Source organism: Sapajus apella, unplaced genomic scaffold (genome assembly GCF_009761245.1).
Source record: "Sapajus apella isolate SASKATOON/1434 unplaced genomic scaffold, GSC_monkey_1.0 scaffold21, whole genome shotgun sequence".
NCBI lineage: Eukaryota > Metazoa > Chordata > Mammalia > Primates > Cebidae > Sapajus > Sapajus apella.
This window is the reverse complement of record NW_022436961.1, coordinates 20,013,554-20,041,149: the sequence shown is the minus strand read 5'-3', so window position 1 is coordinate 20,041,149 and position 27,596 is coordinate 20,013,554. Positions and strand designations below refer to the sequence as shown.

Below are 27,596 nucleotides of genomic sequence, written 5' to 3'. Positions count from 1 at the left end.
TGCTCTGGTTTGTGTGTGAGTGTACCTGGATGTGCATATTTTGTTATTTGTCCAAATAGTATTCTAAGTTTTGAGGTTTAGAAATATGACATAGAGAAAGACTGAAATAGAACATAATTTATCTCACTGACATACCACAGTTGCTTCTTACTCACAAGAAAAATGAAGAAATCTGGCTCCTAAAATATGACCCTTATCTTTCCTCTTTCATGTGAATGAGTCATCTCAGTAGCCGTCAAAACAAATTTGAAACCTGAGTTTTTGTGTCAGGCTGCCTGTGTGTTGCTGCAGCCTCTTGCTGGTGGTGAGATCCTATAAAGGGCGTCAAATACATGTGTTTAGGAACCTTAAATTGTCTACATTGAATGCTATCAGTATGCTAAGGACATAGGAGGACCTAGGGAAGCTATGAGAAGGAAATGTATTGGAGAGAAACAGGAAGATTAGGGGATTGGAACAAGGAAGGAAGAAGGGAGAGGGATCTGCCTTTGGGGAGTGGTATGTTATGATTAGGAGCAGGCCTTCTGCAGCCAGATGTCTCATTTCAACCTGGACTCCCCAGTTACTAGCCATATGACTTTGAGTGAGGGAATGTGCCTCAAACTCCCTTTGCCTCAGATTTCTCATCAGTAGAGTGAGGACCATCAATGTTGCCTGCTAACCGGATTAATGCACTTAATTGCAACAGAATCTGGAACAAAACAAGGTCTGAGTATCAGCTATCCTTTGTTATCATCAGAAATGCTTAGATCTGCACTGTCCAAAATGGTAGCCACTGGCCACAGATAGCTGTTCAGTATTACTCCAAACTGAGATGTACCATTTAGTGAAAAATACACGTGAAATTTTAAAGACAGTACAAAATGAAATGGATCAAATATTAATACATTTTATATCACACATATTGAAATCATAATTATTTTGGATATATTGGGTTAAATAAAATAGATTATTCAATTAACTCTTTTGAAATATGGCTACAAGGACATTTAAAATGACCTACATAGGTCACATTATATTTCTGTTGGATAGCGCTGGTCTCTACACTTCCCCTTAAATGGCAAGACCAGAGCAAGAAAATAAAATCCTAGCTTTTACTGGAGGGAGGGAAACAGTGGGGCTTTTGAGCTTCACAAGCATCAGAGATAACACGATAGGATTGAAAGAAGCCGCATCATGATGCAGCCTTTACCAGTTCTCATCCCATGAGCACAGCGCTGTGCACTATGAATTGAGTTTTTTTTAATGAATCCTATGCAAATGGACAGCAGAATTATGACATTTATGTAGTTGCTTAAAGTTCAGATGTTCCCAGTGCACACTTGTAATCCACAGTTTTTTCAGTTTTGTTATTTCTTCTTTTTTAATACTGTGAGCATCAAAATGCGCATTTGGCCTGGGCCTGTGTCTGCTACTGAGAGACCACTCTAAATCCAAGCTCCCTGTGCATTAAAAAAATGGAATCTTGATGTCTAATGAATGCATATGTTCTTAATTTTTATGTTCTATATTTTATGCGGTCTGGAAAATATATCTGCTTTTAAAGCAACCAAAAAAAAAAAAAAAGGCACAAAATGGAGACGTCCCTGTGTTCTAAAAGGAAAGAAGGTACTGCAGAGTTGAGTTTTGATACCCCAAGGTGTTCTTGTCATTGCTGGGAGGAGGTGGGGGACCCTATCCACTGCACACAGGTTGCTCCCAGGAGCGTGCTAGGGGTGGGGATTGTGATAGCCTCTTAGGATACTCCAGCTGGGACAGAATGTTTTGGGGGAGGTTTGGCTCTGGTTTTGACTAAGCTTGATTTAACTTTATCCTCACTTTTCTTGCAGTGAAATACGAGGAGTTATACTGCTTTTCATTTAACCCGATGCTGGATAAAGAAGAAAGAGAGCAAGGCTGGGTGCTGATCAATCTCAGTGAAGAATACAAGCGGATGGGCCTCCCTAATAATTACTGGCAGCTCAGTGATGTGAATAGAGAGTACAGAGTGAGTGAAGGCATTGTGTAAAACCCAGGCACTGAAGCCACATGAAACTATGATTTCAGCTAGCTTTGCATACCTTTAGTTTTATCTCCTTTAGGTTTTATGGCTCTTTGTACATATCCATGTGTGGATTTCCAGGTCTCTCTTGGTTATTGTCAGCTGTATTTCCAACTTGCACCTAGAATCAAAGTATTCGAACCAGGGAAACATAGAGATCACCCCTTCTACGCCCTTCCAAATCCTTCCTCTCATGGTTGAAGAACTTAAAACCCAGAGAGGTCGGGTGGCAGGCCTCATGGATAGGCAGTTGGTGGGAGAGCTGGCCAGGATCTCATTCTCCCATCAGGTCTTTTTATAGTGTAGTGAGTGATTAGTGGGTAAGTCATGGAGACTCTGATGGCAGTTTGGCACCAGCTCCTCTGTGTGCTCACTGAACTCTTGTTTGGTACACAAGGTCACCAAGAGGCTTCCCTAGAGAAATACGTCTATACTCACAAGAAGGAATACAGAGAGGCAGGGAAGCTAGAGTGGCAGAATTAATCTCGTTTTCTCCTTAATGATCCTGGGTGGTTTCACTATTAATTTTTTAAATATTAAGTAACCAGCATAATGTGAGACCATCCTAGAGAGATTGCAAAAAGAAAAAAAAAAATTCCCACCATCCCATATTTAAATCATTCTTAGGTTTTAAAATTTTCCTTCAGTCGTTTTCTCATTTGTATAGTTTGATAACATTTTTCTTATGTAAGTAATGCATATTCCTTATTGAAAATTAGAAAATTTAGAGCAAAAGGATATTAAATCACCTAAAAGTGCCATCATTCAGAGATGGCCACTGTTATTATATCTGGCCAATAGTCTTCTGGGATTTTAATGTATATGTTAATTTTTTTACGTGTGCACACACAAACATAGACAAATATATGTAACAAAAATGGAATCGTTACATGTGCCTTATGCTTTGCTTTTCTTCACATACATATTGAGACATTGTCAACAATTATGTTTTATAATATAATTTAAACACTGCATAGTATTACATAAGTATGGCTATATCAAGTAATATCTACCTGTTCTCTAATTTTTAGACATTTAGATTGTCATTGCTTTTCACTATTTTAAATAATGGAGAGCATCCTAGTAACTACCTTTGCCCATATTTTAATTTTTTTTAAAATTATACTTTAGGTTCTGGGATACATGTACAGAACATGCAGGTTCGTTACATAGGTATACACGTGCCATGGTGGTTTGCTGCATCCATACCCCCATCATCTACAATAGGTATTTCTCCTAATGTTAGCCCTCCCCAATCCCCCCCTACTATCCCTCCCCTAGCTCCCGCCCACATCACAACAGGCCCCCATGTGTGATGTTCCCTTCCCTGTGTCCATGTGTTCTCATTGTTCAACACCTACTTGTAAGTGAGAACATGGTACTGTTTGGTTTTCTGTTCTTGTGTCAGTTTGCTAAGAATGATGGTTTCTAGTTTCATCTGTGTCCCTGCAAAGGACATGAACTTTTTTATGGCTGCATAGTATTCCATGGTGTATATGTGCTACATTTTCTTTATCCAGCTGTCTTTGTTGGGCATTTGGGTTGGTTCCAAGTCTTTGCTATTGTACACAGTGCTTCAGTAAACATACATGTGCATGTGTCTTTATAATTGAATCTTTTATAATCCTTTGAGTATATACCCCGTAATGGGATTGCTGGGTCAAATAGTATTTCTATTTCTAGATCGTTGAGGAAGTGCCACACTGTGTTCCACAATGGTTGAACTAATTTACACTCCCACCAACAGTGTAAAATGTTCCTATTTCTTCACATCCTCTCCAGCATCTCTTGTCTCCTGATTTTTTAATGATCGCCATTCTAACTGGCATGAGATAGTATCACAATGTTTTGATTCGCATTTCTCTAATGACCAGTGATGATGAGCTTTTTTCATGTTTGTTGGCTGCATAAATGTCTTCTTTGAGAATTGTCTGTTCATATCCTTCACCCATTTTTTGATGGGGTTGTTTTTCTCTTGTAAATTTGTTTAGGTTCTTTGTAGATTCTGGTTATTAGCCCTTTGTCAGATGGGTAGACTGCACAAATTTTTTTCTCATTCTCTTGGTTGCCAGTTCACTCTAATGATAGTTTCTTTTGCTGTACAGAAACTCTTAAGTTTAATTAGATCCCAGTTGTCTATTTTGGCATTTGTTGCCATTGCTTTTGGTATTTTAGTCATGAGGTTCTTGCCTATGCCTATGTCCTGAATGGTGCTGCCTATGTTTTCTTCTAGGGTTTATATGGTGTTAGGGCTCATGTTTAAATCTTTAATCCATCTGGAGTTAATTTTTTATAAGGTGTAAGGAAAGGATCCACTTTCAGCTTTCTGCATATGGCTAGCCAATTTTCCCAACACCATTTATTAAATAGGAAATCCTTTTCTCATTGCTTGTTTTTGTGGGGTTTGTCAAAGAATAGATGGTTGTAGATGTGTGGCATTACTTCTGAGGCCTCTGTTCCATTGGTCAGTATCTCTGTTTTGGTACCAGTATCATGCTGTTTTTATTACTGTAGCTTTGTAGTATAGTTTGATGTCAGGTAGCATGATGCCTCCAGCTTTGGCTTTTTTTTTTCTGTTTGTTTTTTTTTTTTTTTTTTTTTTTTCTGTTTTTTTTTTTTTGCTTAGGATTGTCTTGGCCATGCAGGCTCTCTTTTGGCTCCATATGAAGTTTAAGGTGGTTTTTTCCAATTTTGTGAAGAAATCAATGGTGGCTTGATGGGGATAGCATTGAATTTATAAATTACTTTGGGCAGTATGGGCATTTTCATGATATTGAAAGATAGAATTTTAAAGATAGAATATCTTAAAATTATTTTGTACATGTTGTCAAAAATAATTGTGGAAAGGTTGTACCAATTTCTATAAATTCTCAGCGGTTGTGAATGCTTGGTTCCTTATACCCTCATCAGTAAACCATTAAAGTTTTTAAAAACAGTTGGACACCTTGATGGTGGGATGAGTGATTTCTTATTTTCATTAATCATCATATGTTGATTTCTTGAGTGATAGCTTTTTATATATTCATTGACCATTTTTATCTTATCTCCTGATAAATGACCATTTATCAGGAGATAAGATAAATTTACCTTTTTGTATATTTATTTATCATTTTATATATTCATTGACCATTTATGTCTCATCTCCTGATAAATGACCATTTCCAGTTACATATTTTCACTTCTGATTATTTTCTTGATCTTGTCACAAGGATTTTCTTTCTTTTGGGTTTTTTTTTTGAAACAGAGTTTGACTCTGTTACCCAGGGTAGAGTATAGTACAGTACAGCTGACTCTAGTCTAAAACTCTGGAGCCCAAGCGATCTTCCTGAGTAGCTAAGACTACAGGCATATGCTACCATGACTGCTTAATTTTTCAATTTTTTTGTAGAAACGAGTTCTCCCTGTGTTGCCCAGGCTGGTCTCAAATTTTTGGGCTCAAGCAATCCTCCTGCCTTGGCCTCCCAAAGTGCTAGAATTACAAGTGTGAGTCATTATGCCCAGTCTCACAAGGATTTGCTACATTGCTATATGGTGCTTATATCAGTCAATGAGATGATTTTACAATAGTCCATCAAATGAATGTACTGTGAAGTACTAAGGTATTTCTTTATTAATACACATTTAGGCCAGACATGGTGGCTTATGCCTGTAATCCCAACAATTTGTGAAGCCAAGGCAAGAGGATTGCTTGAGTCCAGGAGCTTGAGACCAGCCTGGGCAACATAGGGAGACCTCATTTCTACAAAAAAAAAAAAATGTTTTTAAATTAGCTGGGCATGGAGGTGTGCACCTGTAGTCCCAGCTACTCGTGAGGCCAAGGCCAGAGGATTGCTTGAGCCTCGGAAGTTGAGGCAGCAGTGAGCTGTGACTGTGCCACTATACTCTGGGTTGTTGGGCAACAAAATGAGACCTTACCTCAAATTTTTAAAAAAGGGCATTTAGATTACTTAGACTTTTTTCTTGCCATATGAGTAATTCTTGGTGTATTAGCTTTGTGCATGTAATTTCCCCCAGTTTTAAGTTATTTTCAAAGAAAAATCCTTCCAGAATCTACCAAAAGGCATAAAGGGCCTAAATTGTTTTTAAAATTTCAGTCAGGTAGGACATTGATGTTTTCGTTTTTGATCAGTATTTGTTAATTTCTAGTCTCTTATATTGCAATCAGTGCACATGGCCTATAGAATTCAAATTTGGGGAATTTTTTGAAGACTTAGATGTTCATAAAACACAATGTCTTATTTTTAATAAGTATTTTGAGTCTGGAGAAAATGTGTATTCTCTATTATTTAGATATAAAATTCCATGTTTATCTAAATTGAGTTGAGTTTCTTATTATTTTGGTCCTTTTGCTCAATTGATTTTTGACAGAGGTGTGTGAAAAATTTCCTGTTATGATTGTGGTTGGACATTTTCTCCTTGCAGTTCTAACGTGTTTGCGTTATATATTTAAAAGCTATGCTGCTTAGCACATAATGATTTAGGACATCTGCTTGGTGTGTTCTTTTTGTCGATTTCAAATATCCTCTTTTCCTATTATTTAAATTTTGAATTCTATTTCATATAATTATATTTCCACTGTTGCTTTTTCTCTTTGTCAGAATTGGCTTGGTGTAGCTCTTATTTTTAACCTTCCTATCTGATGTTTTGTCATTGTAAGCAGAGTATGGTTAGATTTTGTTTTTTACTGAATCTGAAAATTGTTTTGTGGTAAAATAATATCTGTGGTATTGTTTTAGATATCATGTATTGTGTGTTCTGTCAATCATGCTTTTTCCTTTTTCATGCCTGTCACTGGATATTTTTTCACCGTATTTGCTTGTAATTATAAGTATTTACTCTGTTGCTTTTCCTCCACTGAATATCCTTCATTTAGAAAAAAAGTTACTTGAATAATCCCACAGAGTAGAGGAGGAAAAAAAGAAAAAAGCTATTTGTTTATTATGGGACACTTATGGTATACATAGAACTTTGAAGAATAACGGAATGAGCACCAGGTATAAGAATGAGCATTGCCAGTGCAAATTTCCCAGAATTCCTTCCAAATTGTCTCCTGCTCTGGCATCAGTGTCTACAATTTGGCATTGCCATTCCCTTGCCTTTATTATAGCATTTTTACATTTCTAAATACAGGAGGTCCTCACTTAACATCTGTAGGCTCTTGGAAACTGCGACTTCAGGTGAAATGGTGTACAGCAGATCCTCAACGTCATTTTGTTCGACATCATTTTGTGATAACTACGAGGGGAAAAAAAAGGTGCCGTTATATGTTCTTTTGCTTAAAAGTTGCTATTGCCAACAACCTGTGGGCATTGTTCAGCAAGCATTTACCGTAGTAGTATGTGGTATTGCTTCGTGTGTTTTTATACTGCCTGCACTTGGTCTCCATATGCTGTATATAGTTTTCTGAAACTTGACTTTTCATTCAACATGGTAACATTTGTATTTGTGATCCATTTCATTTAACAAACATGTATATAGTTACTACATGCCAGGTACTGTTCTAAAAACTTGATAAATATTAGCAAATATTAGTTCTGTGAATATTATTATTTCTACTTTATGAATGGAGAAACTATGACAGAGATTAATTGTCTAAGGCATAGAGAGATTAATAACTGTTGATACCTATAGCTCTAATTTCTTCATTCTTCACTACTGTGTAGTATTCCATTTCGCAAATATACCATAGTTTAAAAATTATTCATCCTTCCCTCTTTCTTTCTTCTTCTTCTTTTTTTTTTTTGGTGTGATTTTTTGTCATGAGTAAAGCTGTTAAGTGGCTGTGTATGTCTTGTAGTATATTGTGTTTCTACTTATGAGTAGAGTTTAAGAGCTAGAGAATATATAGATCTGAGCTTTACTAGATTCTGGAAAATTCTAAAGTGTTTGCATGGACATATTGACCTGCTTGCAGGATACGAGTTCTCATTACTCCACAGACTCCCCAAAAGTTGGTATTGATGTGATATTCGCTGGTGTCCTTATTTGTTGACTCCACAGTGTCACTTCTGAGAATTTTTTCTACGGATTTAATAGCATATGCACACACTGATACCCAAGGTTATTATTTCATTTTATTTTTTTGAGGCAGGGCCTCACTGTGTTGTCCAAGCTGGAGTACAGTGGGACAGTCTTAGCTCTCTATAATTTCTGCTTCATGGGTTTAAGCAATTTTCCTGCCTCAGCCTCCCAAGTAGCTGGGATTACAGGCACCCACCACCGTGCCCAGTTAATTTTTGTATTATTGGCATTATTATTATTATTATTATTTTTTGTAGAGATGGGGTTTCACCATGTTGGCCAGACTGGTCTTGAATTCCTGACCTCAAGTGATCTGCCTATCTCGGCCTCCCAAAATGCTGGGATTACAGGAGAGCCACCACGCCTCGCCCCAGGGTTACTTTTTGAATTATTGTTTGTAATAGCGGATATTAGAAGAAACCCAAATATCTTTAATGGGGCCAGCTAAATAATTTTTGCTCTATCCATGTGATTAACTTAGTGTATAACCATTAAAGGAAATATGGAAGATTCCTATGAACTGATGAAGATTGCTAAACTATATTGTTAGGTTTTGAAAAAGCAAGGCACAATATGGTGAATATAGTATGATACCTTTTGGCTTAACAAAGGAGGGAGAATAATAACATGTTTGTCCAAAAGTGATGACCTAGAGTGGTGTTGGTAATGGGATGGGTAGGACATAAGGATGAAAGTGGGATTTACTCTCCTGCTTCAGCGTCACTGGACGCAATTTAGCATTGTTGTTCCTTTGCTTTTATTTATAGCATTTTATGCACCTTTTGTATTGTTTGACTTATATAACCATGTGGATTTATTAACTAATCTTAACTTTGAGCCAAACTGATTTGTATGAATTGGATCTTAATTACAGGTGAGCCACCACTCCTGGCCCCTAAGGTTTTTGCATTTACCTAATCAACTAGTGAGGTTGAGCTTGTGTTTCTTGGCCATTCATGTCGATTCTTCTGTGAATTATCTACTCACGTTTTTGCTCTTTTCCCCGTAAGATTATTTGTCTTTTTCTTGTTGTAGTTCTTTATATAATGTAGCCAATAATCTGTTATAATTTATAGCTGATAAACTGTTGCAAGGGTCTTCAGAAGTTTTGAGTTGTCAATCTTTCTTACCATGTTTTGTCTTTTAGCATACTGTTTTTTTTAAATACTGATCTGTTTGCTAAACTGTGTCCCAATTTGACACTGTATAAATTGTACAATTACGTTTTTACCAATTATTATTAGCGCCTTATAATAATTGATATCTTAAAAGTCAGGTTCTTTGACATAATTCCTCAGGATATCTTGAGTTTATAGATTATTTGGGCTAGAATGGACATTTCCATGATGCTGAATCTTCTTCATCATTATACTTAAATTTAACAACCATGGCTTTAATCATTACAAACTGTCTGGCTCATATAATCAGACTAGTTTGTTCTTATTCTAAAACTCACCTTTGCAGTGAATTTTTAGTCTTGAAAGAAAGGAAAATCCAAGTTTAGTAAAGAAAATTGGATACCCTTTTTTAAAAAATATGACACATGCTTGGGCAAGGAAGAAAATGAGGCAATACCACATCTTGTGGAATAATGTCTCCTTGGAAATACAGGTTCTTCCTATTTTTGATGATATTTCCTTCTAGAATTAGTGTACAAACATGACTCATATTCAGTCACTGAAGTCCTACGTTGCACAGACTGCAAAACATGAGTTACTCAGTGTTTCTTTTCAGCAGCAACACGCAGCAAAACAAAATTAACAGCAAAACAAAACTAACAATGAGCAAACTGTTTTGAAACAGAAAAGGTAAAAACCTAGGGGATTTTCTGATTTTGCAAATATCACTGAAATGGGGGAAAGATGATGTACTCTGATTTATTGCTAACTTAGCCCTAAAATAAAAGTTGCCTTCCTTCAGAAAATTTTTGACTAGTAACGCATGGAGAGAGGGATATCCAAACCATTCCTTCTGCATTTGACCTCATGGTTGAGAAAATGTTTACTTTTTCCTCCCTTCTCTTACAAGTTATCTTATTTCTTCCGACAAATCCTTTGAGGTAGGTGGGTCAAGAAGTGTCATTTGATGGAAAAGAAACGATTTCCCAAGGTGGAAATAACAGCAGACATAGAATACAAAACTTAGATTCTAGAACCATTTCTGCTATATTTTTTTTAAGTGTGGCCTTGGAGAGGCTAACTCTTATTATCATCTGTATCATCTTACTATCATCACTATTTATAAGACACTTGCTTGTGGTGGTCTAAGTCTCCAAACTCAGATTTCTTTTTATACCTAACCCTTGAAATTGTCTTTATTTAAATAAATTAATTGGTATTCATTGCTAGGTTAAAGTTTTAATCTAACTCTCTTGGAATAAAATGTAAAATACAGTCCAAACCAGTGATTTTATTAATGCTCATTTATTTCAGTTCTCTACAGGTATATTTTATGTATCATGGATTATTTTGTTTTATTCACATATATGTCATTTTATGCTGTTCATAACCTCCGTCTTCTCCCTGTTCATCATAAATTCCTTAAAATAAATTTTAGCACTGAAATGTTTAAGAAGGTTGTCTATAATCTCTCAGTTTCTGACAACTCTTATCCCAAAGTGCTCAGCTGAATGATTGGTCCTCAGAGTCTGAGTGAAACTTTCGGATTGCATCTTAGATGGCTAGTGCCCTGAAATGATCAATATTTTTACTGGAAGATTCTAACCAGGTTAACAAAGATCAGCTGTCCTGGGTGAAATCTTCAAGGCCAAAAACTCTTATTCATTTCTGCCCTTGAGTAATGCCTGGCGTATATTAAGTACTCAGTAAAACCTTGTTGAATGAGTGAAAGAATTACCAAAAGATTCCTCTTGCCAGGACAGTACCAAGGCATGTGGGCACTCCAGGAAGGCCAGTTAATTTAGTGGAGAACAAAGAAAATCAGTTTCCTTATTCATTAAAAAAAAGTGCTAAAATGATTAACTTACTAATCCACTTTCATTAACTAAAGCAGAATGCGTGTAAAGAAAATTCAGAAGAACATTTTCCATTCCTTTGAACTTCTTATATTCTCTCTGAATTTTGTCAGGTGGTTTTCCAGACCAGACAAAATCTTGAGTGACATACCGAGGTGTTTTAAAATTAGGGGCATACGTTGCATCATTGTGTGCATTATTTATTGTCAGAATTTTGACTACAGCTCTGTGAGTTTGTTGCAAAAATGACGGCAGACAATGCTAAGATTGTTTTTCCTTTTCTTTATTCATTGTGATTAAAAAGTGCATAACAAAATTTGCCATCTTAGTCATTTTTAAGGGTATAGTTTAGGAGTGTTAAGTATATTGACATTGTTGTACTCTAGATCTCTGGAACTCTTCATCTCTAGAACTGAAACTCTGTACCCATTAAACACCTCTCCATTCCCACCTACCACAGCCCCTGGAAACCATCATTCTACTTCTTGTTTCTATGAATTTGACTACTTTACCTACCTCATGTAAGTGGAATCATACAGCATTTTCTTTTTGTGACAGGCTTATATCACTTAATGTTCTCAAGGTTAATCTGTGATTATAGCATGTAATGGGATTTCCTTCCTTTTTAGGACTGAGTACTATTTCATTGTATTGATATACCACATTTTGCTTATCCATTCATCACTTGATGGACATTTGGGTTGCTTCCACCTCTTGACTGTTGTGAATAATGCTCTGTGAACATGTGTGCAAATATCTCTTTGAGATTCTGCTTTCAAGTCTTTTGGGCATATATCCAGACGTGGGATTGCTGGATTGTATAGGAATTCTATTTTTAAATTTCTGAGGAGGCTCCATGCTTTTTTCCATAGTGGTTGCATAAGTTTACATCCCTATTCACAGTGCACTAGGGTTTTATTTTCTCTGCATGCTCACCAATACTTGTTTTATTATGTTTTCTTTCTTTTATTTTCTAATAGTGGCCATCCTAACAATTGTGAAACAGTATCTCATTGTGGTTTTGATTTTCATTTCCCTAAGATATGCAGTTTACTAATATATTGTTTCTCCCATTCTGTAGGTTGCCGTTTCACTCTTTTGATTGTGTCCTTTGATGCATAAAAGTTTTTAAGTTTGATATAGTTCCATTTGTCTAATACTTGCTTTTGTTACCTTTGCTTTTGCTGTCATGCATAAGAAGTCACTGCCAACTCCAACATCGTAAAGCTTGTCCCTTATGTTCTTTGCTAGGATTTTAATACTTTTGGGTCTTGCGTTTAGGTTTTAGTCCATTTTGAGTTATTTTTTCTATATAGTACAAGATAAGGGCCCGTCTTTATTTTATTTTTGCATATGGATATCCAGTTTTCCCAGTACCATTTGTTGAAGAGACATTGAGTGGTCTTGGCACCCGTGTTGAGGATCATTTGACCACATACGTGAGGGTGTACTTCTGGGTTCTATCTTTTTTTTTTTTTTTTTTTAAGATGGGGTTTCACCATATTGGTCAGGCTGGTCTTGAACTCCCAACCTCAGGTGATCCACCCACCTTGGCCTCCAACTTCTGGGTTCTCTATTCCATTGGTCTATTTGTCTGTCTTTATTCCAGTACCACACTGTTTGATGGCTGGAAAATAGATATGGCTTTGTACTATATTTTGAAATTATGAAGTGAAAGTCCTCTAACTTTGTTCTTTTTCAAAGTTGTTTTTTGCTCTTTGGAGTCCCTGGAGAATCCATGTCAATTTTAGGATGAATTTTTCTACTTCTGCAAAAAAATCCCCTTGAGATTTTGATAGGGATTGCCTTGTTTCCATAGGTTGCTTTGGGTAGCATGGACATCTTCACAATATTAAGTCTTCCAATCCGTGAACACAGGATATCTTACCATTTATTTGTATCTTTAATTCCTTTCAGTGGTGCTTTATATTTTCAAGGTAGGATTGTTATTTTACTTTCCATTTGAGAGTGCTGTCTACTTTAATGAAAGCAGGACAAATATCTATGCTTCCAGCTTGGTAAGAGGTTGCATCTTCCCATGTTAACTGACACCCTGAATCTGATTTTCCCAAAGTCATTTTATCTTCTTAGAGTTCCTCAAGCAAATATGCATTAGAATGCTTTGTAACTTAAGCTCTGACCCATGGAACTTTTTCCCCTAGACCCAGGGCCCTGGAGAATGTAGAAATCCTCATACCTGGTATTGTGTTCCTGGAGGAGAGGCCTCCACATCTGATAAGCCTGGCCACTGGTGACTAGGCACAGGTTGTTGAGCTCTTAGTCCTGGCACATGCCAAGCCATGAAAGTCTACATGTCTCTATTTTGTAGAGTGAGAGCTCTGGTACTCTTAGAGGGCAGGAGGTAGTCTTCCTTTCCTCCCTGTGTGAATAAAGAGGGCCATGAGTTGGGGCCAAGGAGAGTGGGCTCTAGGTGTTGATTTTCTCTCTTTGGTCTCATTCCAGCTATGGTGCACACAGGGCCATGATGCTGGCAAATCTGGATGTTTATTTATTTATTTATTTTGCCCTAGAAGATCATAAAAAGGCCTGGCAGGAGTTCCTAAGTTCACAAGTTACCTCCTGCTCTTCAGAGGGGCTGTGCAAAATAAGCTTGTTGACAAATCTTGCATGTTACTTACTCTTATTTAATCATGAAACTTTGCAATTCCTTAGTGTTGTTACAAGGAGGAATGTAGGTAATTCCCAACTTACTGAAAATCTACTTATTTCCTTTTAAAAACTGTTATTTTAGGAAACTGTTGTTGGTCTGATGCAATGATTACATGTCTCTTGAACCTCAGACAAACAGGTGTGGTCCATGTTGTAGTATTCTAGCTGGCTGACTTCATGGAGGTTCAGACAGCAGATTGGCATGGGGAAGGGAGTGTAGTGGTTTATGGCAGTCCTCCCAGCTAAAGCTCTCTGAGTTCAAGTTAGTTGAGCCTTCTGTTCTTGGCAGATTTTCCTTCAGAGTGTCAGTGCCAGAGCTCATGTTAAACTCGTTGGTGGTGTTCACAGGCCCAAAGTGTAATTTGACCTAAAATGTCTGGCAGAATCCTGAAATTAGACTTTGGGCCTGTGAAAATCTCTTCCGTGGCCCTTTTATTCCCTGCTCTATGTTCCTCATTCTGGTAACAAAGACAATGTAGGCCAGCAAGGGAAGCATCATCACAGAATACTTTGTAAGAGGCTTAGACTTCAGTTGTGGGTTTTCAGTCCCTTCAACCCCATCTTCCAGAGTGATAAGGGTGGTTGGAGATGGACACAGGACCTGCACATAAAGTATTTCCCCTTGATATGGGTGGCTGTGTCCTCACCCAAATCTCATCTTGAATCATAGCTCCCATAATCCCCACATGTCATGGGAGGGACCCAGTGGGAGGTAATTGGATCATGGGGGTGGGGTTTTCCCATGCTGTTCTTACAAAAGTGAATATGTCTTACAAGATATGATGGCTTTACAAAGGGCAGTTCCCCTGCACATGCTCTCTTGCCTGCTGCTGTGTAAGACGTGCCTCTGCTCCTCCTTTGCCTTCTGCCATGCTTGTGAGGTCTCCCAGCCATGTGGAACTGTGAGCCCATTCAACCTTTTTCTTTATGAATTACCCAGTCTCAGGTATTTCTTCATAACAATATGAAAATGGACTAATCCATTCATATTGTTGCACCTACTTGAGGACTCCCTTGATATGCCTAGGAAGATGTTTGACATCCAGGAGGTAAACAGGTGCTTGACAAATCTCAGGAAACTGCCATGTGGGCGATCTTCACATTGCGAAAAGATTGATGGGCTGATGTGAAAGCAAAATGTGTTGAGCAACAGCAATCATCACTGTTGCTACCACTAACATTTGTTTTGGATTTAGTGGTTTATGCAGTGCTTTGCCGTGGCTGTTACCAGATTTGATCCATCTGTCAACCCCATGAGATATTGTTGCTGCAGTATCACTTCTAGAGATTAGCAAACCACTGTGCACAATGTAGTCTGACTTCCCCAGGGTCATGAAGTTGCTCAGTTAGAGCCAGGTTCTAAACTGCTGATTTCTGTTTCTGAATTGCAAGATCCTTCCAAGGCACCATTCCACTGTGGTAATCACTGTGAGGGATGCATATGAAGAGTACATAGATTCTTACCAGTTACAAAATCAACACATAAGAAACAAAAATCAAGCTGCTATATTGTGCGGTAACGTGTGGCACATTAGGAAATCAGATATGGAAATATGCATGGGCTGGAAGGTCAAGGAAGAGGCTTACAGAAGGAGGTGGAACTTGGATTGGCCCTTGAAGAATAGATGGGATTTGGAAGGTGGAGGGCAGGAGTGTCTGGGGAGGCATCAGCTTGTGCAGTGGCTCGGGATAAGGAATGCACACAGGGCATGTTGGAGCCACAGAGGTAACCTGCTGGCTTAACCAGCCTGCATATGTTTTAGGAAAACTGTCTCTCAGGGTCATTCTGTCTTTCCACCAAACCCTGGCAGCTCAAGTTTTCTCAGCCAGGATGCAAAACTGCAGTGTGTTTCTGTTTGATGAAGGAAGGCTTCATTGTTACTGGCCTGGCACAAAGAGCCCTTGGAGAGAGGGGACAGTGCACAAGGACAGGACACTAAGGGTATCTTGTGTTCCTTCAGAATGATTACATAGAATCAGCGGCACTTTGTTCCTCTGAAGTGGCTTATGATTTCCTTGAAATAACCTCCTTTGTAACATGGTTAAGGGAACTTAAGGATACAGCCTATAAGTGTGGTCAAGTGGAATTTCTGGCAGCAGTTTGCAGGGCATTACTAGGTTGCCTAAAAAAAAAATCCCTTTGTATTTTCTGGTGACAGGTTTGTGACTCTTATCCTACTGAACTGTACGTTCCCAAGTCGGCCACGGCACACATCATAGTGGGGAGTTCCAAATTCCGGAGTAGACGGCGATTTCCTGTCCTTTCTTACTACTATAAAGATAACCACGTAAGTCTCAAGGCATGCTTTTGTTTGACACTTTGCTTTTCTTGTTTTATCGTAACCAGGCATTTTCTAGCTGCCTTCTACTCTGTGTTTGTGTGTGTTTGAATTCTTCAGAAGGTATGTGGATATTCCTGTGCATGGTATGCACGATATAACTATGCGAAGTCCTTATCTCATTAGACCTCCCGTGTTTATTTGACAGTAAAGTAATGATTCAGAAAATGACTCAATAAATTCAGAAAATTCCTAAGCTTAATCATCCAAGTGAATACTGTTAGTGTCCTCTTCTAAGTGGGCACCTTGGGAGGCTCAGCGCTTATACAGTGCTGGAGATCTGTGGCATGCCTATTTTAGAAAAGTTGCCGAGGTCCATGGCCCATTCTTTATATTTTCTGGTTTTTTTTTTTTTTTTTTTTTCTTCTTTTTGATACAGAGTCTCACTCTGTAACCCAGGCTGGAGTACAGTGGTACAATCTGGGCTCACTGCAACCTCTGCCTCCCAGGTTCAAGCAATTCTCCTGCCTCAGCCTCCCCAGTAGCTGGGATTACAGGCACCTGCCACCACACCCAGCTATTTTTTTTTTTTTTTTGTATTTTTAGTAGAGACGAGGTTTCACCGTATTGACCAGGCTGGTCTGGAACTCCTGACCTCAGGTGATCCACCTGTCTTGGCCTCCCAAAGTGCTGGGATTATAGGCGTGAGCGACCTGACCTTATTATCTGTTTTTAAATGACATGTTCTTTTGAGTGACCTCAGTATAAGAAATCTTTGATTATAGAGAGCATGGGTTTTATTTTTTAAATATTACTTATAAAAGTCATAATTGGCTTTGTCTATAATAAGGACTCTAAGTAATAATGGCTCTAATAGGATGTGATTTTTTTTCTCTTGCATAAAATTCCCAGGGTGGGCAGTCCTGGCCTAGTAGCCTGGCTTCATCCCACTTAGCCCTCAGGTACTGAAGTTCCTTCCACCTTTCTGCTCTGCCACCACCTGGGTTTAGCTGTCACCTGCCTGGGGCAAGAGATCGATTCAGTACAGTCACCACCCACACACTCCAGGTGGCAGGTGACTGAGGGCTAATAGTGTGTGCCCAGCCTTTTGAGAAAGGCTTCCAGAAACTGCCGCATGACACCTCCCATTCATCAGAACCTCGCAGGGCAGATATGAAAACAGTCTCATGAGTGGCCATTAAAACAGCTAAAACTTGAGTTTCATTTCTGTGGAGTATAGGAACACAAAGTTGGATGAGCAAGAATGGTCTTTGCCACTCACTTTTAAAAGATAGCAAAAAAAAAAAAAAAAAAAAAACACGCATTTTTTTTCTTTCTTGAGTCAGAGTCTTGCTCTATCACCCAGGCTGGAGTGCAGTGGTGCGATCTCAGCTCACTGCAGTCTCTGCCTCCTAGGTTCAAGCAATTTTCCTGCCTCAGCCTCCCAAGTAGCTGGGACTACAGGTGTGCGCCACCATGCCCAGCTAATTTTTTGTATTTTTAGTAGAGACAGGTTTCATCATGTTGGCCAGGATGGTCTCGATCTCCTGACCTTGTGATCTGCCCGCCTCAGCCTCCCAAAGTGCTAGATTACAGGTGTGAGCCACTGCCCCTGGCCAAAAACCATCTTTAAAAAAAACAAAAGGTTATTTGGCTTTATCCAGGTGAGAAAGACACTTTAGTTTTTAAGCTAGATAATATAGTTTTGGATTCAAAGCTGAGTGGGGCTATAAACGGGAGTGTATGAGTGTAAGTGTATGCACATGCCTGCACCTATTAGCAGGGGGGTAGAGCAGGGTCTGAGTCCGATTCTGTAGGCTTCCAAAAATACCTTGAGCAATGCCAGCTTCATCAGAATGAGCACGTAGCCTTCCTTGTTGCTACTTTGAAGGAAAATATTCATTTAGTGGTGAAAGTTCTGTAAATTGGAAGGATATAAATTATTTTATTTTTAGTTACATTTATTTATCTTCTTCTTTCCCTAGTCCTGAATTAGGGTCTAAAGTATTTTATTAACGCCAAATATATTTCAGCCTACACACAGAACTGGAGCACTGGTTAGAGGCAAAAGCAGATGTGTGTGGGGGTGTGTGTGTGTGTGTGTGTGTGTGTGTGTGTGTTTGTTTTGAGACAAGGTCTCGCTTTGTCACCCAGGCTGGAGTGCAGCATCATAATCATAGCTTCATAGCTCATTGTAACTTCAAACTCTTGAGCTCAATGGATCCTCGTGTCTTAGCTGCCCAAGGAGTTAGTACTATAGGTACACACTACCACATCTGCTAAGTCTAAAAACATTTTTTGTAGAGAAGATAATTTTTTTGTAGAGACATGGTCTTGATAAGTTGCCTGGGCTGGCTTTTTTATATTTTATTTTGTTTCATTATTTTATTTTATTATTATTAAGGTCTCACTCTGTCCCCCAGGCTGGAGTGCAGTGGCACAGTGTTGGCTTACTGCAGCCTTGACCTCCCAGGTTCAAGTGATCGTCCCACCTTAGCCTCCTGAGTCACTGGGACCACGTGAGTGCCGCCCCGCCCAGCTAAATGTTTTGCATTTTTTGTAGAGATGAGGAAAGCCATGTTTCCCAGGCTGGTCTCGAGCTCCTGTGCTCAAGTGATCCACCTTCCTCGTCCTCCCAAAGTGCTGGGATTACAAACATGAGCCACCATGTCTGGCCTCTTTGTTGTTGCTGTTAAAGATAGAATAAATAGGGATATGAAATTTTATGGTGTTGTATTTGAATTTAGGGTGCTGGTAACATGCACATTATTGTAGCATCCATTGATTAAAGAGGTAAGAGAGAAGACGAATCCAGGAGAGGGAGAAAGGATCTTTTATTGATGATTCAGAGGTGTTTTATTGTTGTCTGTAGCATATTTAAAAAGTATGCACAGTGTGCCTAGCAGCCCTTTTTTTATATTCTTGAGACAAAGGACCTTTTACTTTTGTCAGTGTGAGTAATATAAGGATTAAATGTGTATTGTCTCAGAAAGGAGAGAATTTTTAGCATTTACACCTCAGAGACAGCTTCTTCCCTGGCTGACCTCAGACCCACGTGGCTCCACTCCTGCTTCCCCAAGTGCCATTCTTTACTTGACTTCTAGGCCCGAAAATGGACTCACGTAGCATAGTTAGAGTTTAAGATAATTGATTTCCCATATTTAAAATTTTAAAGCAGAAATGACTTGAAGTTCTAGCTCTTCCAAGGTACAGAGCAGAGATGTGTTTCAAAGCATTGCCCTGCGATCGGGCTACCCCAGGGAAGTCCTGAAGGAACACACACTTGCCCGCCCACTCTCCCAACCTCATGAACTAAAATCTATTTTACAGGAAGAATAATGATCAAATTTTTGTTTTATTACAATGTTTACATTTTAATATCAAGGTTAATTATAGAAATGCTTCTGATTTGACTAGGGCTTTTCCTAAAGGAAAGTATTATTACCAAAGGTGGATTTCTGTGGTTAAATGGAAGACACTGAAATAGAGAGTAGTTATCTGTGCTGTCATTGCTCATCAATGGCTGCATAGAAAACAGGCAGTCTTCCAGAAAAAGTAAACAGGTATACATTCCATCCATTTGCTGATCTTTCTTTCTTCTCTTTGGTTATTTGAGACATTTTAGGCTTAAGAGTATGTATTCCTACCCAAAAATAACATGCTTATGAGTAAGGATATTGCATTTTATAGTTAAAATATTTGTTTCCCACTTATGTTACCACAGAAACACTTCTGATTTTTGTGGTGACATGACTTGGCTAATGTTGGGTGCTGGGAATTGGTGATTAGATTAGGAGAAGCTTGAAATGCGTCTGATTTTTATGAATCTGAAGTTCTGTTTGATATAAAGGCCCCTGCTGAGAGTACATCTTTCCCTTTGGATCAGCTGTTACCACGCATGTGTTATGTTGGTGCAAAAGTCATTGCGGTTTTTGCCGTTACTTTTAATGGATATAATCACATCCTTTCACCCCTGTGGCGAAGGAAGGATTCCTGCTGTAGGTTACAGGGACAGCCAGGCACACAACACTTGACGCTGGACATGTGAGATCAACAGCCATTTTACTGGTCACATACACTCACTGCTAGGGGGAGGAGGATACCACAGCCCACGAAGGTCAACCTGAGGTTGCCCTGAGGAGCAGAGTGCCAGCCAGGGGATGCGGAAGGCAGGCTGTTTAGTATCAGGAGCATGGGGTCAGCCTTGGCTCCTGCAGGAGGATGTGATTAGCTTGCTAGCATCATTCCATGGGCTTGCAGGGAACTGAAACCTGCTACCGAGGAATGGTCAGGAGCTGCACCTGCTCTGCTGGATAAGGAGAATTGTTTCACTCGGGAACCTCATCCATAGGAGCAGAGTGTGGCAGGGAACTTGAGGCCATTTGAGGCCCTCTCAGTTTTACCAGATGTCGAGGCAACACATAATATTAACTTTACGCCTTATGCACACGGGATATGTAGAGCCACGTGGGCTCCCTTTGAATATCCAGCGATTAACAGCTTTACAGATCATGGTCGGAGAGGCTGAGTGTCATGTATGTTCAGAATTCTGTGTATCTTTCTATGAGAGGTCTTAGAATTGCTACACCCTTTATTATTTATTATGTTAGGATCTTTTTTTTTTTTAGTTTTGCTTTACATGGTGCACAGCATGGTCTCCGAAATTAACAGTACACATCTCTAGAAAACAAAACTCTGGAAGATTTCCAGTGAGGCAAATTTCCTTAAAAAATACCTTCAAGCTCTGTTTTTATAATTTAATACTTGTTATATTAATTCCTGTGTGTTAGACACAGTGCCAGAAGTGTTACAGTGTTATGCCCCTTATTACACCCTGTAGTTTTAATATTTTACCCATTTTATACATGAAAAAACTGGGGATCAGAGAAGATACATAAAGTACCCAAGATCATACACTGACCGAGAGCACAGCTGGAACTGACAGCCAGGTCTTTTATTATGCTGCATCTCTTTTTTTTTTTTGTTTTTGAGATGGAGTCTTGCTCTGTCACCCAGGCTGTAGTGAAGTGGCATGATCGCAGCTCACTGCAGCCTCAACCTCCCAGGTTCAAGGGATTCTCCTGCCTCAGCCTGCCAAGAAGCTGGGATTACAGGTGTACATCACCATGCTGGCTAATTTTTGTATTTTTAGTAGAGACAAGTTTCACCATGTTGGCCAGGCTGGTCTCGAACTGCGACTGCTGACCGCAGGTGATTCACCTGCCTCGGCCTCCCAAAGTGCTGGAAGTATAGGCGTGAGCCGCCGCACCCGGCCTTATGCTGCATCTTAATGCTGTTTTGTGTTGCCTGACCTATTTCCTCCCATCAGGGCTTACATCACTTTGTAAGATTTCAGGATCAGGAAATACTCTGTCTGAATTCAAATCTAGGCCTCCCCATTTACTGTGTGATCTTGAGTATGTTCCTTAACCTCTCTGTGCCTTGGTCATTTCATGTATAAAGTGGAGCAAAGAATACATCTATTGTATATGAAAATTAGGCTAATTAAATAAAAATATGCAAAGTTCTTATAATAGTGTCTGTCATATAAACACTCAAAAACATGGTAGTAAGATGACAGTAGTAAGCTATCAAAAATGTTGAATTTTTAATCATTAGTAGCATTGTAAATGAGCGCTATCCTTTACTGTTTACAACTGAAGAGCTTTTAATCTATGCTCTGACATCAGTAAGAAATGCTGCCAAGTAATAGTAATACTCTTTGGATAATCTACCTAGGGTGTGCATAAGGTACACAAAAGCACTGAGACAACTTACCCTTCTGCACAAAATTGAAAGCCATGTTAGCAATTGCTGAGTCCATGATAAATTCCATTTAGAGCACATCTTTAGATTATTAAGAAAATCTAACTACAGAATACCAAAAATGTAGTCTGTTTAATATGTGTGTTTTATCGACCACATTCCATAGTATAACAGTTCTGACTAGCTGTCCTAAACCAGAAGGTAATTTGAAATAGTTGTTGTCCCTAAATTGCTTCATTTTGTAATTGGTTTCTCACTACTTTAGTGAATTTTGATGTGTATATTCTCAAATTCTCACCATTTAAATACATTCCCATCCCCATCTAACCCTTATGATGGAATCTAAGATTGCCTGGTGGCAGCTGTTCTTAACTAATGTTTCTTTTTCTTTTTTTTTTTTGAGACAGAGTTTTATTGTTACCCAGGCTGGAGCGCAGAGGTGCCATCTTGGCTCACTGCAAACTCTGCCTCTCAGGTTTAAGCAATTCTTCTGCCTCAGCTTCCCAAGTAGCTGGGATTACAGGTATGCACCACCATGCCTGACTAATTTTAGTATTTTTAGTAGAGACGGGTTTCACCATGTTGGCCAGACTGGTCTCAAATTGCTGACCTCAGGTGATCTACCTGCCCCGGCTTCTCAAAGTGCTAGGATTACAGGCATGAGCCACTACACCCGGCCAACTAATATTTCTTTATCGCAGATAAAGTATCATCTAAAGCCAGCTCAGAGTTATTCTCTCTCCAGGCAGAATTCCCTCTCCGCAGGTGGCAGGCCCTTACCCCTTAAAGATCAAAGGAAACAGGACCGCTGCAAAATCCATCTGTGTCATTTGCTTTCTGGGCGCTGGATGTGGCTTGCCTTTGCTCTCCTCTGGATCTCGGCCATCACTTCCTCTTGCTGGTGGCCTTGCCATTGCTTGCCATCCTCTCTTCCATATTTATACCCTTGTGATCTTTTTCTCCTCCCCATCAGTGAGGAAGGAGCCACCCTGGAGTGACTCTGCTGCCCCTTTGCTTCCCACTCCCACACCTTGCCCCCCCTGAATTCTGAGCCTGGCTGTTGGTCTCAGGCTTCCTTTAACCCCCTCAGTGATTGTCTCTCTGCAGAATGGTACGGGTGCCCTCAGACAATGGCCCTATCATATGTCCAGCCATTCTCTGGTTCTCCAGCTTCAGCGCTAGTGAGAAGTGTCCCCAACTTCTTCAACAAAGAGCACCCAAGCCCTTTTGAGTAATCCAAACCCATGTTAAGTTTTCCTGGGTTGGGCTTTAAAGACAATTAAGCTGTGATTGGACTAAGATTTGGGGTGTCCCTTAATGGATAGAACCCTGCAATGCCAGCATCCTGAACAGGCTGTGGTATGACAGGACTATTTTCAGTGAAAGTTTCCCCTCCATATTATCCTGCATGGAGGGTTTCTATCCCTGCCTTCATTCTTTCACACTGTGGACTTACAGTCTCAGTGTAGATGCTTTGAGTCATTCATGCATTTTAGTGGGTGTTTTATGTTTAATTTAAATGTTAAAACCTAAATCCATAAAAGTACTTTGCCACAAAAGCCTAAGTTTATAGCTGCAAGGTTAGGTCTGTAACTCGTATTCATAACTCAGGGAAATGTTTATGTTCTTCTAGATGGTAACTTGATAGTGCAGTATACTCCGCCAGAGTTGCAGGGTAGGGGGTTTGCAGCAGAGAATGCAGATTGATTCCAAAAAAATCCTCCTCATTCTAAACAGACTTAAGTCAGCATGGGTACGTGCCTGCTGTCCTTAGGTATCAAACCTAGCAGCAGCCTGGCCTTTTGTCACCATGGAAGTTTCCCATTTAGAATCAGAATGGGATTTTGGTATTTGTGAAGTTTCTAGATAGGCTAGTAAAGGAAAAAAAGGTTGGAAAGTATTTAAAAAAATAATTTTTATTTCACTAATCTTGCCATTAATAGTATCCTGTACATTTGAGGAGAACAGTTAATTATTTTGTATTTCTTCTTTCAGCAGGAAAATGAAACAATACCAGTGAAAAGGAAAGTAGGTTATTTAAATGGTTTTAAATTTCATAACTTAGATCCTATATATACATCTCTATACATTCCTAATATTTTGCACTGAGAGACTTTTTGTGTCATTTGCCCATTAGTGGTTTCTTTGACTTGAATTAAAAATAAACAAGTCTTGATTTCCAGAAAGCTGTATCATGTTTTCGTAAGCGGAGGTGGACTATCAATGAGCCAAGGGCTCTTTGTTCTGGAGACACAAGGAGAGTGTCTCTCATGGGTACAGTTACCTGACAGTCCTGTGTTGCTGTGACCTCTCCCTGCAGGCCTCCATCTGCCGGAGCAGCCAGCCCCTGTCTGGCTTCAGTGCCCGGTGCCTAGAGGACGAGCAGATGCTCCAGGCCATTAGGAAAGCCAATCCAGGAAGTGACTTCGTTTATGTTGTTGACACCCGGCCTAAAGTAAGTGTCACCATTGCGATGCATGTCTTTGCACTTGAGTTGTAAAACTGAAAGCAAGGCAAAGGCTAGCCGACTATCATGTCTTGTGCAGGTTGCTTCATCTGCAAAGGGGTGGTTCCTCTTGGCATAGTCAGTATCTGGGCACCCTGCTGGCTGCTTCCTGGAGGTCCAGTGCTCCTGAAGCCTCTGACTATGCAAGTACATTTTCTATTTCCCCTGCCCCTAGCATTGTGCTGGTCACACAGGGGCACCCAAATGAATGTGGCTTCCTTTTGGAAATTGTGCTCCTAAGTATAACCAAATTAGTACTGGGTTTATTTCTAAAACAATTCTTTCTGCTCTGACAAGAAAATTAAGTCTGGAGCTCCAGCAGTTCAATTGTTGCAAGTTACCCATATTATTTTTCAAATTCAACTTGCAGTAATCTATACCTGTGACTTGGAAAGATTTATAAAATATGTAAATTTAAAAAAAACTGTATTTTTTAAAAAAGCTGTAGGTATGTAAAAATGTATAGAAAAAGATCGGAAAGGATAAACATGGAACTGTTAAAATTCCCTGGAGAAGGTAGTAAGATTTGGGGAGGTAGAGGGCTTTCTACTTGTTTATTGTTAGAAAATCCTTATTTTACAATTACATATGTATTAATGCATTAATTTTCTAATTTAAGCAAACCAATAAGACATAATAAATCTAGACCTCAAGGGATGAGTCATGTTGATCTTATACTTACCTTCTACTCAGCCTTACTTTTTTTTTTTTTTTTAAGGAGAATCATTGTTAAGTTCAATACAATTTCCAGTTTTTCTCCTTAGACCCAATTCTTTTAAAACTCATCAACAAGTGGAGTCCCCAGAGGGATGGACACAGAATCACCTACAAGTGCTTTGACTATAGTGGACAGAATAAGATGACAGAATGGAACATCCCTTAGTCAGCGTATTTGGCATCGCACTTTTCATGCCAATAATGAAAATGTGCCTGGACCTGTGACTGGGGAGAAAGATGAACATGCAGTTCTGTCTCCTTGTATGGTAAGCCAAGGAGTCCAGGATGTCCTGTTAAGCAACAAGAGTAGGATAGAGAAATTATGTTGAATGCAATCTCATTGCATTAAAAAAAAAAATTGGGGGAATGTATACCACACTGTTTACAGTGGCTTTTCCTGTGGGGCGAGAAGTTCATTTTAAGAAACTTTTCACTTCCTAAGTTAGAGTTTGAAATTTTTTTTTCAATATGGAAAAGGTATAAAACCATGAGGACCTTAAATTTAGTTAAACATCGGGTTACCATATGACTCAGCATTTCCTTCCTAGGTATGTAACCAAGAGAAATGAAAACTTATGTCCACATAAAAAGTTGTATGTGAATATTTGTTCATTATCGGTAATAGCCAAAAATATAAGTAACCAAATGGATTTATAATATATGGCAAGTCCATTCAATGGAATATTATTCAGCTATGAAAAGGAATGGACTATGGATACATACTGCAGCATGGACAAACCTTGAAAGTGTTATACTAAGAGGAAGAAGTCTGTCACAAAGGAATCAAATAGGCAAATGTTCCAAATAGGCAAATTCATAACCATTGAAAGTAGACTGATGGTTGCCTAGGGCTGGGGGAAGGGAGGGAAATGATAAGTGACTGCTAATGGGTAGCGGATTCTCCTTGGGGTGATGGAAATGTTCTAAAATAAGATCATGGTGATGGTTGCACAACTCTGTGGCCATACCAAACACCCTTGAGTCATTTGCTTTAAATGGGTAAATGGTGTCACATGTGAATTATATGTCAGTGAAGGTATTAACAAAAAGAACATAGGAAATAAACATTACAACAAAATAAAAAAAAAAAATACAAGGAAGGATAAAATAAAACCAACAGTTCAAGTCATTTAAAAGTGTACTCTGTTGGTAAGAGGTAATTATAAACACAGTCTCTACTCATTGGTAATATGAGAAATCATGAGAACTGAATCCTTTGTGTGGATACCCAGGCCTTGGTGATTTTCACAGATTCTCTGAACCTCATGTCACCAAATATTATGATTTGTGTCCAGGATAATGTAATGTGATGTTTTCCTAGAGTAAGATCAGTGCCCTACTCCTACCCTCACCTCAGAACCATCCTGTCCTCTTTGGAGCAAAGCACACAGTGGGAGAGGTATGTGTGGAGTAGTGAGGGTGGAGTCAGTACCCACAGATGCCAGATGAGCAAAGCAGTCATGGAGATCGGTGACGAAACCGATATTACAGCTAGATCACATTCGCATCCTACTAGATTATAGGTCAAGGGTCCCTTCCTTTTAAATTCTCAGAGCACAACGCACAGATAAAAGTTTCAAACTGGAGAAAAATCGCTTCTTTGCTGGAAGATTTTCATTGAAACATGTCAGGAAATCTCTGGCTTTTACTATTCTCTTTCACTTTGTGCCTTTCTCTCTGGGCCATTGCATTTAAACCTTTCCTTCTAATGTGACTGCCATGCCACCTCTTCTTTGTACCCTTTGTTTGCAAGGTGGGGCTGTTTTGAATTTCCTAATAGTTGCAGATGATTTAATGATTAGCTGCTTAGATACACTGAAGACAAGATAAGATAAGAAAAGGAAGAAAAAAGACAGGGGCTTTACTGAGTAGAGATTGGGAAGCCTTTTTCCTATCCAGTTTTTTTTTTCAGATTTAAATAAAGCCAGACAGATTCACCTACTAATTTTAGGACCAGTGATCCAGATATGTACTGTGTTGTGTAAACCTTCTAGGAAATGTGGCAGCTGGAGAGCCAGGAATATTCGATTTAAAATAAATTAATCCAAAGGATTTGATTTGAAGTGTATATTTAGCACTAAGTGTGTTTACTCTCGGCAGTGAGTTTGACGCTGATCCATTAAAGAAAACAAGGGTCTTGTACAAGCCGTGCCTGCTTCTCATTTATCCATGCATGCACACTTCACGTGAGGTTTAAACTGTTTGCTTAGAGCTTTCATTCTTCTAAAGGTTGTGTTTGTTGATTTTTGTTCCGGAGTGTGTTGGGCCTCCTTAGTAGCCAGGAGACTGAGTTTGCTCTGGGAAGTGTAGACCGTGGCAGTCAGGCACTTCTTAGGTTTGCTCATAGGTTTCATTAAAAAGAAAATGGATTGGGAGCTGACCTGGATCGTTCCTGCCCTTTGGGCAAGGCTAGCCCCACATAAGAACTTCCAGAGCCACCTATTCAGGTGAAAGCCTCTGAATTGCTTGTTGACGTTAAGATTTTGGGAGACACCAGCCTGAGCAACATACTGAGACCTCCATAAAGATAGAAAAAATTAGCTGGGTGTGGTGGCACGAGCCTGTAGTCCCAGATGCTTGGGAGTCTGACATGGGAGGATGGTTAAGCCCAGGCGCTGGAGG

The 27,596-nt window shown here is 39.3% G+C and overlaps 1 protein-coding gene across 2 annotated transcripts in view; it reads left to right on the top strand.

Annotated features, from left to right (window-relative positions):
* The window catches only part of MTMR7 (myotubularin related protein 7), a 118,254-nt gene that overhangs the window by 49,110 nt on the left and 41,548 nt on the right, over positions 1–27,596 (top strand). For both annotated transcript variants that reach the window (XM_032288357.1, XM_032288358.1), the window contains 3 exons: positions 1,830–1,987; positions 15,866–15,994; positions 24,072–24,206. In XM_032288357.1, the coding sequence (XP_032144248.1) occupies positions 1,830–1,987; positions 15,866–15,994; positions 24,072–24,206 (422 nt within the window). The remainder of the gene's footprint in view (positions 1–1,829; positions 1,988–15,865; positions 15,995–24,071; positions 24,207–27,596) is intronic.